This window comes from Oncorhynchus mykiss, chromosome 29 (genome assembly GCF_057628025.1).
Source record: "Oncorhynchus mykiss isolate SJ-2025 chromosome 29, ASM5762802v1, whole genome shotgun sequence".
Taxonomy (NCBI): domain Eukaryota; kingdom Metazoa; phylum Chordata; class Actinopteri; order Salmoniformes; family Salmonidae; genus Oncorhynchus; species Oncorhynchus mykiss.
In genome coordinates this window covers 24,247,759-24,267,180 of record NC_143050.1, presented here as the reverse complement: position 1 = coordinate 24,267,180, position 19,422 = coordinate 24,247,759, and the positions used below count along the sequence as shown (strand labels likewise).

Below are 19,422 nucleotides of genomic sequence, written 5' to 3'. Positions count from 1 at the left end.
GTGTTTATGCCCTCAGGCTAATCTTCGCTTTTCTGTTTCACTAATAACTGCTTCGATCAGTGGTTCATATGAATCATCTCTCCCATGGAGAGACTGTTACCTATCTGTGCCCATAGTTGTACTCTGTGACCTACAGTATCTGTGCATATCCTCCCTTGATGGATGGCCTGTTGCCAACCAACTGCTATAGGGTTGATGGCACCCAATACACAATTATCGGCTTCTAGCGGAGATCGAATGAGGAGCAGTTATGTGCGTGTGTGTATGTGACTGTGTGTGCGCATTTGTGCTCGCATGCACACTCCCACAATGGAAAATTGATTCAGCAGAGTCCGTGCAGCAGTTCCTTCGAGACGTTATTTATTCTCCCCTCTATCAATGGTGCTGAGTGCACCCAGCAATCACTTGTCAATGGTAAAGAGCTTCATTGGTTTCTCTTCTTCCTTATTCTCAACGTTGAGCAGAGAGAGAGAGAAGAAAAACATATTTTTCATTCATTACAGGTCTTTGTCTCTAGCTGTAGCCGACACACACACACACACACACACACACACACACACGGATTAAGTTTTGTTAATCATCACGTTCGTTCGCACAGCACTAATTACTTTCGAATTGTTGGCAAAACCAGCATTTACTTTGCCCCTCCAGCGGTAGGAGAAGGGGGGAGATATGGAAAAACATCTAAGTCGCTCTCCACATTTCCATATTCCACACAATGTACCCAGGCTATGTTTGTCTAGGTCTGGGAAGATACTAATAATCCTCATCATCATCATTGTGGATGCAGTATGGCAGCAGGTGCTCACCATCGGCATGGGGGTATTGGATGCTTTGCAGGGCTTTTATTTATATGCTCATTTAAATTAATTTCTGATGAGCCAATTTGATTCCTTCTGGAGATATGAAGATGACACAGTGAATAGGGAACTGAAGCTTTGAAAGTGGTACATGCCTTTTAGGGCTGACCCCATTTAGTCGACTGGTTGATTGTTTACTGATAGGCTGTTGGTCGACCAAGATTTCTTTAGTTGGGCAGTAGCAAAACAAAATGCTTCAATCATGGGGTACAAGACACCTGTCTGATTGGCGCCTGCCTGAGTGAACTGATCCATTGTGGAGGCAGTGGGGATGGCACAGTCCGTCACTCTAAGGCTACTGAAATTGTACAGTGCAGTCGGAAAGTTTTCAGACCCCTTCGACTTTTTCCACATTTGTTACGGTACAGCCTTATTCTAAAAATAAAAATAAACATTTAAAAAAATAAAAAAATATCATCGGATGTGATGATCACAATGTAGTATCTAGGAAAACCAATGTTCTGAAGGCTGGGCCTAATATAGTGTAAAAGAGGTCATACAATAAGTTTTGTAGTGATTCATATGTTGTTGATGTAAAGAATGTTTGTTGGTCTGTGTTGTGTAATGAGGAGCAAACAACAGACTTGGCACTTGATGCATTTATGAAATTGCTTATTCCAGTTACTAATAATCATGCACCCATTTAAGGAAATGACTGTAAAAACTGTTATATCCCTGTGGATTAATGAGAAAATGAAAAATGGTATGGTTGAGGGATGAGGGAAAAGGAATGGCAAATAAGTCTGGCTGCACAACCGATTGGCAAACGTATTGCAAGTTGAGAAATGATGTGACTAAACTGAATAAAAAGAAGAAGAAACTACACTATGAAACAAAGATAAATGAAAAAAAACTTTGGAGCACCTTAAATTAAATTTTGTGAAAAAAGGCAAACTGAGCTCCATTTGTTGAATCAGATGGCTCATTCATCACAAAACCAACTGATATTGCCAACTACCTTCTAATGATTTTCTTTTTGGCAAGATTAGCAAATTTAGGCATGACATGCCAGCAACAAACGCTGACACTACACATCCAAGTATATCTGACCAAATTATGAAAGACAAGCATTGTAATTTTGAATTCTGTAAATAATTTGTTGTTGTCTATCAACAATGACAAGCCACAGGGGTCTGACAATGGAAAATGACTGAGGATAATAGCAGATGATATTGCCACTCTTATTTGCCATATCTTCAGTCTAAGCCTACTAGAAGGTGTGTGCCCCCAACACCTCTTTTACGCTGCTGCTACTCTGTTTATCATGTATGCATAGTCACTTTAATTATACCTACATGTACATATTACCTCAATTAGCCCGACTAACTGGTGCCCTCGCACATTGACTCTGTACCTGTACCACCTGTATACAGCCATTGTCATTTTACTGTATTTTTTCTTTCTTTACTTATCTATTGTTGACCTATTTTTTACTTAAAATTGCACTGTTGGTTAGGGCTTGTAAGTAAGCATTTCACTGTAAGGTTGTATTCGGCGTATGTGACAAATAAACTTTGACTTGATATGGAGGGAACCAACAGTCATGACTGGCTCAAATAGCCGACCAACCAGCCTGTTACCAACCCTTAGTAAACTTTTAGAAAAAATGGTGTTTGACCAGATACAAGGCTATTTTACAGTAAACAAATTGACAACATATTTTCAGCATGCTTATAGGGAAGGACATTCAACAAGTACAGCACTTACACAAATGACTGATTGGCTGAGAGGAATTGATGATAAAAAATATTGGGGGGGGGGCTGTTCTGTTAGACTTTAGTGCAGCTTTTGACATTATCGGTCATAGTCTGCTGCTCGAAAAACGCATTTGTTATGGCTTAACACCCCCTGCTATATTGTGGATAAAGAGTTACCTGTCTGACAGAACACAGAGGGTGTTCTTTAATGGAAGCCACTCCAACATAATCCAGGTAGAATCAGGAATTCCCCAGGGCAACTGTCTAGGCCCCTTACTTTTTTAGATCTTTACTAATGACATGACACTGACTTTGAGTAAAGCCAGTGTATCTATGCGGATGACTCAACACTATACATGTCAGCTACTACAGCGACTGAAATGACTGCAACACTTAACAAAGAGTTGCAATTTGTTTCAGAGTGGGTGGCAAGGAATAAGTTAGTCCAAAATAAAAAAAAATAACTACAATCATTGTATTTGGGACAAATCATTCACTAAACCTTAAACCTCAACTAAATCTTAGAATAAATCATGTGGAAATTGAGCAAGTTGAGGTGATATAACTGCTTGGAGTAACCCTGGATTGTAAACTGTCATTGTCAAAACATTTTGATACCACAATAGTTAAGATAGGAGATAGAAGTCTGTCCATAATAAAGTAGCACTCTAACTAAACATCAACAAGGCAGGTCCTACTGGCCCTAGTTTTGTCGCACCTGGACTACTGTTCCGTTGTGTGGTCGGGTGCCACAAAAACGGACTTAGGAAAATTGCAATTGGCTCAGAACAGGGCAGCACGGCTGACCCTTGGATGTACATAAAGAGCCAATATGCATGTCAATCTCTCCTGGCTCAAAGTGGAGGAGAGATTGATTTTATTACTACTTGTATTTATGAGAGGTATTAAGATGTTGAATGCACCGTGCTGTCTGTTTGAACTAGTGGCACACAGCTCGGACACCCATGAATGCCCCCCAAAACAAGCCACAAGGTCTCTTCACAGTCTCCAGGTCCAGAACAGACAATGGGAAGCGCACAGTACTACATAGAGCTATAACTACATGGAACTCTATTCCACATCAAGTAACTGATGCAAGGAGTAAAATTAGATTTAAAAATACACCTTATGGAACAGCAGGGACTGTGAAGCAACAAACATAGGCACAGACACATGCATACACACACACACACGATAACATACGCACTACACACACATACACATGGATTTTGTACTGTAGATATGTGGTAGTGGTGGAGTAGGGGCTTGAGGGCACACAGTGTGTTGTGAAATCTGTGAATGTATTGTATTTTTTTTTTAATCGCATAAAACTGCCTTAATTTTTCTAGACCACAGGATCCATAATAAATAAATACAAATACAAATCAACACATAATGACAAAGAAAAAACAGGTTTTTAGAAATGTTAGAAAATATGCACTGCTGGTCAAAAGTTTTAGGACACCTACTCATTCAAGGGTTTTTCTTAATTTTTTTTACTATTTTCTACATTGTAGAATAATAATGAAGACCTCAAAACTATGAAATAACACATACGGGAATCATGTAGTAATCATGAAGTAATTTGAGATTCTTCAAAGTAGCCACCCTTTGCCTTGATGACAGCTTTGCACACTTGGCATTCTCTCAACCAGCTTCATGAGGTAGTCACCTGGAATGCATTTCAATTAACCTTCTGTGCCTTCTTAAAAGTTAATTTGTGGAATTTCTTTCCTTCTTAATGCGTTTGAGCCAGTCAGTTGTGTTGTGAGAAGGTAGGGGTGGTATACAGAAGATAGCCCTATTTGGTAAAAGACCATATCCATATTATGGCAAGAACAGCTCAAATAAGCAAAGAGAAACGACAGTCCATCATTACTTTAAGACATAAAGGTTAGTCAATACTGAACATGTCAATAACTTTGAAAGTTGCTTCAAGTGCAGTCGCAAAAACCATCAAGCGCTATGATGAAACTGGCTCTCATGAGGACCGCCACAGGAATGGAAGACCCAGAGTTACCTCTGCTGCAGAGGATAAGTTCATTAGAGTTACCAGCCTCAGAAATTGCAGCCCAAATAAATGCTTCACTGAGTTCAAGTAACAAGCACATCTCAACATCAACTGTTCAGAGGAGACTGCGTGAATCAGGCCTTCATGGTCTAATTGCTAAGATACTTGCTTGGGCCAAGAAACATGAGCAATGGACATTAGACCTGTGGAAATTTACAACAGACTCTCTGGTGCGCTTATAATTTATTCAAATTATATTGTAATCTAACAGCACCTGTTTGGCACACATAATATGCACGCAGGGCTCACTCCTTACTTTATTTTTCTTGAACTCCAGTACTTTCCACAACTAGTAAAATGTTTTCCACACCTGACTTCCCCTTTTACCTCCTGAGCAACCAAACATTCCCCAGTTTAGAGTTTATTTGTCATGTCTGCATCCATTTTTGCTGTCACGTGTTATGGTGTTCAGAGTTTGTTCTAACAGTTTATTGACGTGATTATGATCTGCTATAGGTCAGGCCCTGTTGGTCACGTCTATGCGATGCATACGTGTCACGTAAAAAGAGCCGGGGTTGAGGCAATAGGAAATGTTTTTCCTAAATAAATGAGGGATTTCGGTAACAGAACTTTTCAGTCAGAAATGGCTGTAATTATGTTACAGCTTCAGCAACGCGGACAACGTAATAAACACGGTTGATGTTCTGTGGTGGTCGCTGCAGCAGGAAGGAGAGAGAGACAACACTATAAACACTGTTGATGTTCTGTGGTGGTCGCTGCAGCAGGAAGGAGAGAGAGACAACACTATAAACACTGTTGATGTTCTGTGGTGGTCGCTGCAGCAGGAAGGAGAGAGAGACAACACTATAAACACTGTTGATGTTCTGTGGTGGTCGCTGCAGCAGGAGGAGGCCGGCCAGCACAATCAAACAATTGTGGTCCAGCTCGCTCTTGTCACGTGTGTGTTTTATGGTTGATTTGATGAAAACACATACTGTAGGGTGTGTCTATATATGGAAAAATACACGTTAAAATATGTTGACCAATCGATGGTCGAAAGAACAGACGACCCTTGGTCGACCAAGATTTTAAAAAAAATCTGTTCGGGGACAGTCCTACATGTTGGTTGGAGCTTGCTGCTTGCCTTGCAGCCCAGGGTTGTGGGTTTGATTTCCACAGGTGTTATCTGTAGGTCTCTGTGTTTTAAATGTACTGAATTTCAATATTATCATATAATATGAAAAATAATTGTCCTTCTTGTATCATTGTCTTTCTCTCAAATAGTTGTGGTGTGTGTTATGTTCTCTCTAAACAGCAGATGTGTGTGTGATGCGGTTTAATGAGTGCGTTACTAGCCTGCAGCATGCCAGCAGCAGCGTCACCCAGTTAATCCAGGCACTCAGTTAAACCGTTAGCATTTAGTACATGGCTGGTTATCAGTATGGCCCTAGCACACAAAACATCAACACTATGCTCCAAGGTCACCTTGCTCATGCAGACTAGAGTAGCTGTGTTGTTCTAGCCACATTGAGGTTTGATTATTTGTTCCTAGATCAGTGTATCTGGCTGTAGTCCTACTATTTTGACCAGCATCCTGCACACTAGAATTAATTAATCTGGTTCCAGATCCGTTTGACTCTGGACTTCTTCCCTGTACTGCAGTGGCCTGAACTCCGTTTGCCTGACATTACATTACATTAGGCTTTAAAACATGAATATGTTCCTAGACCAGTCTGAGCCGGACCTGTGCTTTCTCCCTGTAGACAACTGCAGTGACCTGAACTCAGAGCTGCAGCGGGTTCTGACAGGGTTGGAGAGCGTGCTGTGTGGGAGGAAGAAGAGCACATGCAGCCTGTCTGTGGCCGAGGTGGACCGCCAGATAGAGCAGCTGACCACCGCCAGCCAACACTGTGACCTTGCCATCAAGGTAAGACACCAGAAAATGACTAGAGGCAAATACTGAGACTCGTTTTAGGAAATCCTTTTCCTTCCATATAAACACAATTCATTGGTAGGAAAGCGTGAAGGAGGATAAAGAGAAAGAAAGACATGCAGGATAGATGAAAATAGGTTAACCTAATACTGGTACAAACATCTCCTATTAAATGCATTCACAGACGCTTAAAGAAAGGTAAATGGAAAACGGTGAGATTAGTTATAATATAACTGTTGTAGGATGTTGAACTGTCTTGCTGGAAGACCCAAGCCACTTCCAGTAATCTGTCAGCAGGGGTCCTGGGGTGACCCTGGGTTGTACCCACCAGTAACAGCCCGTCTCAGCCTGGGACGCCTGTGTGATTCAGACTGATGTCATAGACTGATGACGGGCCTGATGGTGGTCCCCACGGTGACACCTCAGCTCTGGTAATGGAAACCTGTCTGCCTGGCTGTCGTCTCCGTAGCGATGGGAGTGTCAGCAGTCCTAAGGGGATTTCAGTCTGCTAGCTATTTCTTTCCTCGCAAACAGATAATACAACACACACATACACAGGGAAAGATGGGAGAATGAGAGAGGGAGAACGAAAGGGAAGTAGACCTATAGACACAGAATGTGACAGAGATGTAGAGAAATTAACCGTGAGCGAGAGAGACAGTTATGCTAAAGAAAGAGGTAGAGAAAGGAGGGAGGCAAAGTGAAGGACAGAGAAATACAGCAATTATTTTGCTGATGTTGCTTCCAGAGGCAGTTTGGAAGTCAATAGTGAGTGTTGCAAACAAGGACAGACGATTTTTACGAACTTCTGAACTCAGCGGTTCTGTGAGCTTGTGCGGCTGAGCCATTGTTGCTCCTAGACGTTTCCACTTCACTCTAACCGGACTTAGAGTTGACCGGGACAGCTCTAGCAGGGAAGAAATTTGACGAACTGACTTGTTGGAAAGGTGGCATCCTATAATGATACCACATTGAAAGTCACTGAGCTCTTCGCAAGGCCATTCTACTGCCAACGTTTGTCTATGGATATTGCTTGGCTGTGTGCTCGATTTTATACACCTGTCAGCAACGGGTGTGGCTGAAATGGCAGAATCCACTAATTTGAAGGGGTGTCCACATAATTTTGTATATATAGTGTATGTCCTTCGTGTTAAGACTGTTAAAGGCATAACAGACAATCACTGTAACTGGCATTCAGTTAGTGACTGTCATAGCCCACTCACTGTAAGGTGTGAGAATGGATTTACTTGGCTTTATGTTATCAGTCTGAATGGACTTCCATCACAAACCATTGTGTCAGAGCTGCAATAGAGGACAGATGGAGATATATTACTGTAAAGAAAGAGAAATCAAGGTCCCTATGTTTGATGTTTATTCAGTGATCTACATTTTCTAATAAACTAATTGAACTTGGCTATCAATTTCACCCCCTTTTGTTGGCTGATCACAGTGGACACAACCAGTGCTAGTCTGACCACTTAATGCTAACCCAGTTACATTTTGTGGGAAGAAAAATAGACACCTTCACAGTTCCAGCATCCTAATGGTGTCTCTTTCACATCTGTAACAACAGAATTTTTGTAATTTGATAGAAACATTTATCCAGTGAGTATGAGAGGTGGAGCTGATTCCGACACCGATATATCCAGTCCTTTCAGATTTGCGAGGAGTCAGCCAAGGGTCTAGTGATGGGTTTGGGACACAGTATCCCATGGTGTGTGGACCCAATCCATTACCATTGACTAAGCCTATAAAAAGAATACCACACAGGCAAATGTGTATCTTCTCCAAGGCCATTTGTTGATATTGGGTGTTCATGCGGCACAGACAAGTTTAAGTTACTCCACACGTTCCATAGCAGTAGCTGGGCTTATAAAACCGTACTTTATATAATATAGAGCCCAGGCTGTTATCTCTGGTTTTGAATCTGAATTTAGAGAAGTGAATTTGAATGCATCCAAGAAGTTGAATATAGGAAACTTTGAAAACTTGTATCAACAATGAATGCAATATCTTCCATATTAAAACCGAATGTTAAGTGCATTTGGAAAGTATTCAGACCCCTTGACTTTTCCCACATTTTGTTATGTTACAGACTTATTCTAAAATTGATTTTTTTTAAAAATCCTCATCAATTGCCACACATTACCCCATAAGGACAAAGAAAGAAAAAAAGTATAATTTTTTTGCAAATGTATTAAAAATAAAAAAACAGATACCTTATTTACCCAAGTATTCAGACCCTTTGCTATGAGACTCAAAATTGACCTCAGGTGCATCCTATTTCCATTGATCATCCAGATGTTTCTATAACTTGATTGGAGTCCATCTATGGTAAATTCAGTTGTTTGGAAATTATTTGGAAAGGTACCTCTATATAATTCCCCACAGTTTACAGTGCATGTCAGAGCAAAAACCAAGCCATGAGGTTGAAGGAATTGTCCTTAGAGCTCCAAGACAGGATGTTGTCGAGTCAAAGATCTGGGGAAGGGTACCAAAACATTTCTGCAACATTGAAGGTCCCAAAGAACACAGTGGCCTCCATCATTCTGAAATGGGAGAAGTTTGGAACCATCAAGACTCTTCCTTGAGCTGGCCACCTGGCTAAACTGAGCAATCAGGGGAGAAGGGCCTTGGTCAGGGAGGTGACCAAGAACCCAATGGTCACTCTGACAGAGCTCCAGAGTTCCTCTGTGGAAATGGGAGAACCTTCCAGAAGGACAACCATCTCTGCAGCAATCCACCAATCAGGGCTTTATGGTAGAGTGGCCAGACGGAAGCCACTCTTCAGTAAAAGGCACATGACAGCCGCTTGCCAAAATGAGATACAAGATTATTAAAATTATTATATTTTTCACATTTATTTCACCAGTTAGGCCAGTTGATGGAATTGATGGAATTAGTTCAATATCCTTCCAGGATATCCGGGGCAGGTCGATTAGAAAGGCCTGCTCGCTGAAGTGTTTTAGGGAGCGTTTGACAGTGATGAGTGGTGGTTGTTTGATCGCAGACCCATTACGAACGCAGGCAACGAGGCAGTGATCACTGAGATTCTTGAATTCTGTTGAAGACAGCAGAGGTGTATTTAGAGGCCAGGTTGGTCAGGATGATATCTATGTGGGTGCAGGCTATCTCTACAGGAGATCACAACTCCACCCCCTTTGGTAGTTCTATCTTTGGTCTGATGAAACCAAGATTGAACTCTTTGGCCTGAATGCCAAGCGTCACGTCTGGAGGAAACCTGGTACCATCCCTACGGGGAAGCATGGTGTTGGCAGCATCATGCTGTGAGGATGTTTTTCAGCAGCAGGGACTGCGAGACTAGTCAGGATCGAGGGAAAGATGAACAGAGCAAAGTACAGGGAGATCCTTGATGAAAACCTGCTCTAGAGCACTCAGGACCTCAGACTGGTGTGAAGGTTCACTTTCCGACAGGACAACGACCCTAAGCACACAGCCACGGCACGCAGGAGGGGACAAGTCTCTGAATGTCCTTGAGTGGCCCAAACGGACCCAATCGGACATCTCTGGAGAGACCTGAAAATGGCTGTGCAGCAATGCTCCCCATCCAACCTGACAGAGCTGGAGAGGATCTGCATAGAAGAATTGGAGAAACTCCCCAAGTACAGGTGTGCCAAGCTTGTAGCGTCATACCCAAGAAGACTCAAGCCTGTAATCGCTGCCAAAGGGGCTTCAACAAGGTACTGAGTAAAGGGTCTGAATACTTATGAAAATATGATATTTCCAAAAACCTGTTTTTGCTTTGTCATTATGGGTATCGTGTGTAGATTTAATCCATTTTAGAATAAGGCTATAACGTAACAAAAAGTGGGAAAAGTCAGGGGGTCTGAATACAGTGCCTTCAGATAGTATTCATACCCATTGACTTATAACACATTTTGTTGTGTTACGGCCTGGATTTAACATGTATGAATTTAATAAAAACGGCACTGTAAATATTCAATTGAATTTTATAACAGAATTAAATATTTATTCAATTCAGTTTCAAATCGTGATTTGAATCTATGATTCAATTTGTGCATTCCAAATTCCAAAATATGAAATTCCATTTCAGTATCCTAATACAAATGCAAAACTTTTGCTCCATAGCTGGCCTGGTATGAGATCTACAGCAGTCGATGAGACTTGGGAAGCTCATTCCATTTCCTTTCACTGTTTAAACCAATTTCCTCTTCATCAACCCCCCCCCTGCTCTCTCGCTATCGCTCTTGCTCTGTTTGGGAGCTGTGAGAGGGAGATGGATGGATGGAGGGATGAGAGGGCTAGATGGATGGAGGGATAAGAGAGGTTGACTCTCTGGGGTGGAGAGGAGATGAAGGTGAGACTCAAGCGTGTCTCTAAGCCCACTAAACCTATGAATCACTCTGGCATCAGAGAGTGGGGATCTGTAAAGACAGACATGGTCATAGACTCTAACCATCTGCCATATCTCACACGCGCGTACGCATGCACGCACTCACGCACATACACAGTTATGCACTCTGAAATATGGGCACTTTGAGAGATCAGGGGTTTCTTACACTAGATTAAAAAATGAAAAAGTCACATGTACATAAATCATAGTCTTGGATACTTGTTCTACTCATGTAAATTGAGACGCATGATGGACTACACTACCCACAAATTATTAACATACAAATTGTGAACTGCTATGTAGGGTAAAAGTCTGTGCAAAAACTAATGTGCCTGACATGTTAGATTTTCTTGTTTTGTCTGTCTCACTTTTGTTTTGTCTCCTTGTTAGTTTCCACAGTCATCCACAGTCATTCACATTTGGTTACTAGAATTGTTACCATTAATCTCAATCTCAACACCCTATATACAGTTGAAGTTTACATACACCTTAGCCAAGTACATTTAAAATCAGTTTTTCACAATTCCTGACATTTAATCCTTGTAAAAATTCCCTGTCTTAGGTCAGTTTGGATCACCACTTTATTTTAAGAATGTGAAATGTCAGAATAATAGTAGAGAGAACGATTTCTTTCTCTTTTATTTCTTTCATCACATTCCCAGTGTGTCAGAAGTTTACATTACACTCAATTAGTATTTGGTAGCATTGCTTTTAAATTCTTTAACTTGGGTCAAACGTTTCGGGTAGCCTACCACAAGCTTCCCACAATAAGTTGGGTGAATGTTGGCCCATTCCTCCTGACAGAGCTGGTGTAACTGAGTCAGGTTTGTAGGCCTCCTTGCACGTACACGCTTTTTCAGTTTTTCGATTTTCTGTAGGATTGAGGTTAGGGCTTTGTGATGGCCACTCCAATACTTTGACTTTGTTGTCCTTAAGCCATTTTGCCACAACTTTGGAAGAATTCTTGTGGTCATTGTCCATTTGGAAGACCCATTTGCGACCAGATGTTGCTTCAAAATATCCACATAATTGTCCTTCCTCATGATGCCATCTGTTTTGTGAAGTGCACCAGTCCCTCCTGCAGCAAAGCACCCCCACAACATCATGCTGCTACCCCCGTGCTTCACGGTTGGGATGGTGTTCTTCGGCTTGCAAGCATCCCCCTTTTTCCTCCAAACATAACAATGGTCATTATGGCCAAACAGTTCTATTTTTGTTTCATCAGACCAGAGGACATTTCTTCATGTGCAGTTGCAAACCGTAGTCTGGCTTTTTTATGGCGGTTTTGGAGCAGTGGCTTCTTCCTTGCTGAGCGGCCTTTCAGGTTATGTCGATACAGGACTCGTTTTACTGTGGATATAGATACTTTTGTACCTGTTTCCTCCAGCATCTTCACAAGGTCCTTTGCTGTTGTTCTGGGATTGATTTGCACTTTTCACACCAAAAGTACGTTCACCTCTAGTAGACAGAACGCTCCTCCTTCCTGGGCGGTATGACGGCTTCGTGGTCCCATGGTGTTTATACTTGCGTACTATTGTTTATAGAGATGAAGGTGGTACCTTCAGGCATTTGGAAATTGCTCCCAAGGTTGAACCAGACTTGTGGAGGTCTACAATATTTTTTCTGAGGTCTTGGCTGATTTATTTTGGTTTTCAAATGATGTCAAACAAAGAGGCACTGAGTTTGAAGGTAGGCCTTGAAATACATCCACAGGTACACCTCCAATTGACTCAAATAATGTCAATCAGTCTATCAGAAGCTTCTAATGCCATGCCATCATTTTCTGGAATTTTCAAAGATGTTTAAAGGCACAGTCAACTTTGTGTATGTAAACTTCTGACCCACTTGAATTGTGATGCAGTGAATTATAAGTGAAATAATCTGTCTGTAAACAATTGTTGGAAAAATGACTTGTGTCATTCACAAAGCAGATGTCCTAACCGACTTGCCAAAACTATAGTTTGTTATCAAGAATTTTTTGGAGTGGTTGAAAAATGAGTTTTAATGACTCCATCCTAAGTGTATGTAAACTTCCGACTTCAACTGTACACACGGCACTTTAAAATAAAATAATGTTCCCCCTCTTTCCTCCTTTCCCCCAGACGGTGGAGGAGATCGAGGGGGCCTTGGGCCGGGACTTCTACCCCAGCCTGTCGGAGGAGCGTATGCACTGGCAGAAGGAGCTGGCCGGCCTGAGGGAAGAGAACGAGAGCCTAACGGCCATGCTGTGCTCCAAGGAGGAGGACCTGAACCGCACCAAGGCCACCATGAACGCAATCCGGGAGGAACGTGACCGCTTGAGGCGACGGGTCAGTCAGCTGGGTCCTGTTATTATGATTTTTTAAAAGCATTTTCTGTCATTTGGTTTATGGGTTTTGTTTGTTTTTTGTGTACCTTTTGAGCCTTTCCACATGACTGTGTTGGTGGCTGACAGACTGGGGTGCATCGTTGCTTATTATTACTAAGACGGGTTTACATACATTTTTATTGAATCTGACCCATAAGTCAATATGATACAAAAAGGTATCTAGTGAGGTGGAAGGAAGAAAGAAGAGACTCAACATAGCTGTATGTTTCTTAGTTTTCATTCGCTTTCATGTTTTTTATTAGATCCCGAAAAAGTTGTGAGAACTTGAGCCTATTACCAAATCTTTAGTAAATGTGTCCTAGTGTGAACCTGTTCTAGGCAGAGAACTAAGACTGAATCTGAATGAATAAAAACATTCTCTCCACAGAGGCTCTAAGCTGCAATTATGGTCCACCATGTCCGTTGGATTGAAAGATCTGCGGCGATCAGTTCAAATATAGACATGTTCTCTGATGCTTTGTCGCTAGGCCACTGCATTGACAGACACTCGCACGTACCATTTCTAATTCCAGGAAGTTTATTCAGGGAAGTCTGAAGGAGTAGAAGACTGGGCACCAGTGGCAAGACACGTGTATTTATCCTTGCTCCTGCAAGAATGAACGCTTAGAATTTTCCAGCTGCGAACTGAGTTCTGCTTTCTGAACCAAACTATGGATGGTGCGCCGGTTGGGGCAGCCATCTGAATCAATAGGTTGAGCGTTTTTAGACACATAATCAAATCTGGTGTCCTCCCAAGGCTTGCTGGAGCTAGTTAGGACCGTAATGCGATTAGACCGCGAGATGCATCGAGCGAAAAATGGCCAGGCCGACCTAACCAGCCTCACTAATTCTGGCGGGTCCTCAAAGGAGTCCTAGACGCAGCAGAAAAAGCATCCCAGCTCAGCTCAGAGCACTCGTTCCTCCCACCCTCTCAATTTCTCTTCTCCTCTTTCCTCTAATGAAATCTGTTTGTTTTACAGAGAAATTGGACAAATGCATTGCATTGCTATTTCAATGTGGGGCTCCTTAAACGATTTGCTATGCACACACCAGCGCGTCCTTGGGGGCCCGCTTCCTCCCGCTCAGCCTTTTAAAATATGGATTCCCCCTCATTTGAGACTCAAGGTCCAGATACGATCTTAACTTTCCTTCCATAGGCTTTTACCCTCCATTGAAGGACAGGTATTTACTGTGGTAGTAAGCATCTTTTACACATTTTACAGTACTGTAAAATACTGTATGTGTCTTGTCCACATAATTCAGCTGTGTCAGCATTTTGTTTACGATACAAAAGAGTGTTTGAATTTAAAGGCCAGATACAGAACACTATATATTGGCATGTCATTGTAAGCCTTCTAAGCTTTTACAATGCACTCCACTCATAATAAGAATCACATATGTTGGACTCAACCACTTCCAGAGGAAACACCACAGTATAAGGCAGTGTATACTGGACCAAAATGTAAACGCACCATGGTAAGTGTTGGTCCCATGTTTCATGAGCTGAAATAAAAGATATGAGAAATTGTCCATACACACAAAAAGCTTATTTCTCTCAAATTTTGTGTGTAAATTTGGTGAGCATTTCTCCTTTGCCAAGATAATCCATCCAGTTGACATTTGTTGCATATGAAGAAGCTGATTAAACAGCATGATCATTACACAGGTGCACCTTGTGCTAGGGACAATAACAAGCCACTCTAAAATGTGCTGTTTTGTCACACAATGCCACAGATGTCTCAAGGTTTGAGGGAGTGTACAATTGGCATGCTGACTGCAGGAATGTCCACCAGAGTTGTTGCCAGCCTCACAACCGCAGACCACGTGTAACCATGCCAGCCCAGGACCTTCACTTCCGGCTTCTTCACCTGCTGGATTGTCTGAGACCTGCCACTCGAACAGCTGATGAAACTGAGGAATATTTCTGTCTTTAATAAAGCTCTTTGTGGGGAAAAACGAATTCTGATTGGCTGGCCTGGTGCTGCAATGGCTGGACCTGGCTCCCAAGTGGGTATGTCTATGCCCTCCCAGGCCCACCCATGGCTGCGCCCCTTCCCAGTCATGTAAAATCCATGGATTAGGGCCTAATGAATGTATTTCAATTGACTGATTTCCTTATATGAACTTTAACTCAGTAAAATCGTTCAAATTGTTGCATATTGCCGTTTATATTGTTGTTCAGTATACTTTTTAAAATCAGCTGGATACAAGAACAGCCCTGGACACATGTGCATGTGAGTCAAACAAAGTCCTCGGTTTATAAACTGGCCAGAACCAAATAGAACCAGAATCATATTATTTGCAGTTTCTTTTCTCAGGGATCATGAGGTGAGACAGCTGGCTAGAGGACTAGTTCATAATGTCGCAGTCATCTCTGTGTCCTTTGTCAGCACATGGCAGCCATGTTTTTTTTTTTCAGACCCTCGACTCCCAGGGAGTTTCTCAGGAGAGGAGAACAGGAAAAACAGCAGTGTTCAAAGTCATGGCCAAGCTTTCCCTCATTCTTTTACATGCTCTCTCTATCTCTCTCTCACTCACATTTATTGGCTTGGGAAACATATGCTTACATTGCCAAAGCAAGTGAAATTAACAATACAAAGTGAACAGTCATTGTCTATATACAGTTGTCGTGACTTTACATTCATTAATCTGATGACTGTTATTTAATCCACTAACTATCTTTAATTGTTACCCGACTTTAAATTAATAATGTAACAATTAACTCATTAGGATTTGGGGCACCACGGAAGAAGATGTTTAGAGTTACCATCTCCCGAATTAAAGTTATACTGTATAAGGTTTCATCAATAAACAGTCATCTTATTACTCATTGCAGTGGCTTGTGAAAAAATGTACCCCCCTTGGCATTTTTCCTATTTTGTTGCCTTACAACCTGGAATTAAAATCTATTTTATCATTATCATGTATCATTTGATTTACACAACATGCCTACCGCTTTGAAGATGCAAAATATTTTTAATTGTGAAGCAAACAAGAAATAAGACAAAAAAACAGAACTTGAGCGTGCATTACTATTCACCATCCAAAGTCAATACTTTGTAGAGCCACCTTTTGCAGCAATTTCAGCTGCAAGTCTCTTGGGGTATGTCTCTATAAGCTTGGCACATCTAGCCACTGGGATTTTTGCCCTTTCTTCAAGGCAAAACTGCTTCAGCTCCTTCAAGTTGGATGGGTTCCACTGGTGTACAGGAATCTTTAAGTCATACCACAGATTCTCAATTGGATTGAGGTCTGAGCTTTGACTAGGCCATTCCAAGACATTTAAATGTTTCCCCTTAAACCACTCGAGTGTTGCTATAGCAGTATGCTTAGGGTCATTGTCCTGCTGGAAGGTGAACCTCCATCCCAGTCTCAAATCTCTGGATGACTGAAACAGGTTTCCCTCAATAATTTCCCTGTATTTAGCGCCATCATCATTCCTTCAATTTTGACCAGTTTCGTAGTCCATGCCGATGGAAAAAAAATCGATCCCTGCCGATGGATTTTTTTCATGCCAAAAAGCTCAATTTTTATTCTCATTTGACCGGAGTACCTTCTTCCATATGTTTGGGGAGTCTCCCACATGCCTTTTGGCCAACACCAAACATGTTTGCTTCTTCTTCTTTTTTAAGCAATGGCTTTTTTCTGGCCACTTTTCCGTAAAGTGTATGGCTTAAAGAGCTTTGCAGCTCCTTCAGGTTTATATTTGGTATCTGTGTTGCCTCTCTGATTAATGCCCTACATGCCTGGTCCGTGAGTTTTGGTGGGCGGCCCTCTCTTGGCATGTTTGCCCCTTCCTTAGTGGTGTTGCAGACTCTGAGGCCTTTCAGAACAGGTGTATATATACTGACATGTGACAGATCATGTGACACTTAGATTTCACACAAGTGGACTTTATTTAACTAATTATGTGACTTCTGAAGGTAATTGGTTGCACCAGATCTTATTTAGGGGCTTCATAGCAAAGTGGTTGAATCCATATACACGCACCACTTTTCAGTTGTTGTTTTTTTTGGAACAAGTTGTTTTTTAAACAGATGGAGAGGGGGAAAAAGAGAGAGACCGAGAGAAACGTAAACTTTCTATAACTATTCTCCCATTAAACATATACTTTGCACATTACGCCGCCAATTTGGAATAAGAAATCATGAATGTGTTTACGTGTGAAATGTTCGTTGTTTATCTCGGTCGGAAACAAGCCTTCTCGGAAAGTTGTTAGCCTTCCAGCTGTATGGCTCTGATTGTCTGAAAGGGCTATCTCCTTTCCCGTCTTCTACTGTTGTTCACTCTGGAAGATAACCGCCATGTCGACGGTTCCCATTGGTGATGAGCGTAGTAGGATAGTCTCACTTAGATTAGCTTTTCTCAATATCTGACTTAAGACAGCTGTACCAGTGATTTTCTGAGATGAGCTTCTCGCCTCTTCCTCCTCGTGTTGGTATTCAGGATTCGGACCACAATAGACATGAGCTGCAGCTCTTCGTCTCTCTGGTCTAAAGGAAGGTGAGTATTTCTTCACCCCATGTTGAGATTCAGAGTTTCAGCCATTTAAAACATGTAGCTCTCGCCTCACGCTTCCTGGTCTAATGTTAATTTTGTAACCAAGGCTTTTTATGCACTCTGGCCAAAAGGGGCGTTCCATCATGCTGACAAGCTTTAGCATTGACCTCACTCGGGGCGTGGCTACTTAATGTGCAAAGGATATGATTACAAGTTCTCTCTTACCCGTCCTAAAAGCTCTTTCATATCTTAACAAAAATACTTTAATAATTGTTCATATTGTATTCACAACATATTGGATGAAAACTTGACAGATAAAGTGGGTATCCTTTCCAAGTTGTAGTATTTGGTCCATACCGTTTTTAATAACATCACAAAATGAAAAACAATATGACATTAGTTTCCTATGTCTCCCCACTGACTATTTCCCATGTCGTTACTTTAGAAATATTGTTCCATGATTCACTTTTTTAACGTTAAGAGTTTTCGGGCGGGCAAAAATCTCTCTAGACAACAGCATTTCTTTGGTTGATACTAAAGGGTAGAGAGAGAGTTCTCTCCTGCTTAAATTTACGACCAGGTGTGGAGGTTTCAAAACCCCCACAGTTCTCTCTTCCCCTCATTTGTCGGTGGGAGAGGGTCTGGTTATTGTCAGCCATTGCTAAGCTGACCTGACCCATTGTGATCCTCACAGGACAGTGTTGTAACAATGTGCAAATACTTAAAGTAGAAAATGGAAAATAAATAAATGTAAATACATGTTTTTTTTTCTTCAAACACCATTGTTAACAGGTCACAAATCTTGCTGCTGTGATTGCACGCTGGGGGTCTGGAATTGTATTTGTTTTCAAATCTTTGTGGGTCTGTGTAATCTGAGGGTATTATGTATCTCTAATATGCTCATACATTTGGCAGGAGGTTAGGAAGTGCAGCTCAGTTTTCAATGGATTTTGTAGGCAGTGTGCACAGCCTGTACATAGTCAAAGCTTTTCTTAATTTTGGGTCAGTCACAGTGGTCCGGTATTCTGCCACTGTACTCTGTTTAGGGCCAAATAGCGTTCTAGTTTGCTCAGTGAAAATAAAAATATATATTTACAATGTGTCACGTAATATTGTTTTGTGTTCTCATGATTTGGTTGGGTCTAATTGTGTTTCCAGGACCAGCTTGCTATCTCTCCCTCTCTCCTACACCCTGTCTGTCCCTGCTCTCCCGCTCTCATTCCCAGTGTCTGCTTCACTGTCAACCTTTCCCCAACCCTGTCTGTCCCTGCTCTCCCTCTCTCATTCCCAGTGTCTGCTTCACTGTCAACCTTTCCCCACTCTCCTCTAGCCCCCCTCTTTCTGTCACTCACTTTCTCTTCTGTTTCCGCTCTACCCTTTCTCTCTCTATCTGTCTCTGAAAGTCTCCTCTCCCCTGGCGTCCGTAGGGAAATAGAGGTGGGGAAAATCTGTTCTCGCAGTCTGGCTGGCGGAGGCAGAGACAGAGTTAGTGGCAGATGCAGGCTTATCGCCTCAGCTGTTTTCCAGGCCAGTATGTCTGTCCTAGAGGAAGCATGATTTAAATTTCAGACCATACATTTGATGTAGATAGATTTACCTGTGCCTATAATGTCACATGTATGTGTGAAATTTAAAGGTTTGCCTATATTATTGACAACATGCAGGTAGCTAACATGACTTTGAATTCTTGTCATGTGTA

At 41.8% G+C, this 19,422-nt stretch overlaps 1 protein-coding gene across 5 annotated transcripts in view; it reads left to right on the top strand.

The window, feature by feature from the left end:
- LOC110509842 (MCC regulator of WNT signaling pathway) overlaps positions 1-19,422 on the top strand; it is a 149,710-nt gene that overhangs the window by 70,601 nt on the left and 59,687 nt on the right. For all 5 annotated transcript variants that reach the window (XM_036967258.2, XM_036967259.2, XM_036967262.2 and 2 more), the window contains 2 exons: positions 6,332-6,495; positions 12,979-13,185. In XM_036967258.2, coding sequence (XP_036823153.1) covers positions 6,332-6,495; positions 12,979-13,185 — 371 coding nt within the window. The remainder of the gene's footprint in view (positions 1-6,331; positions 6,496-12,978; positions 13,186-19,422) is intronic.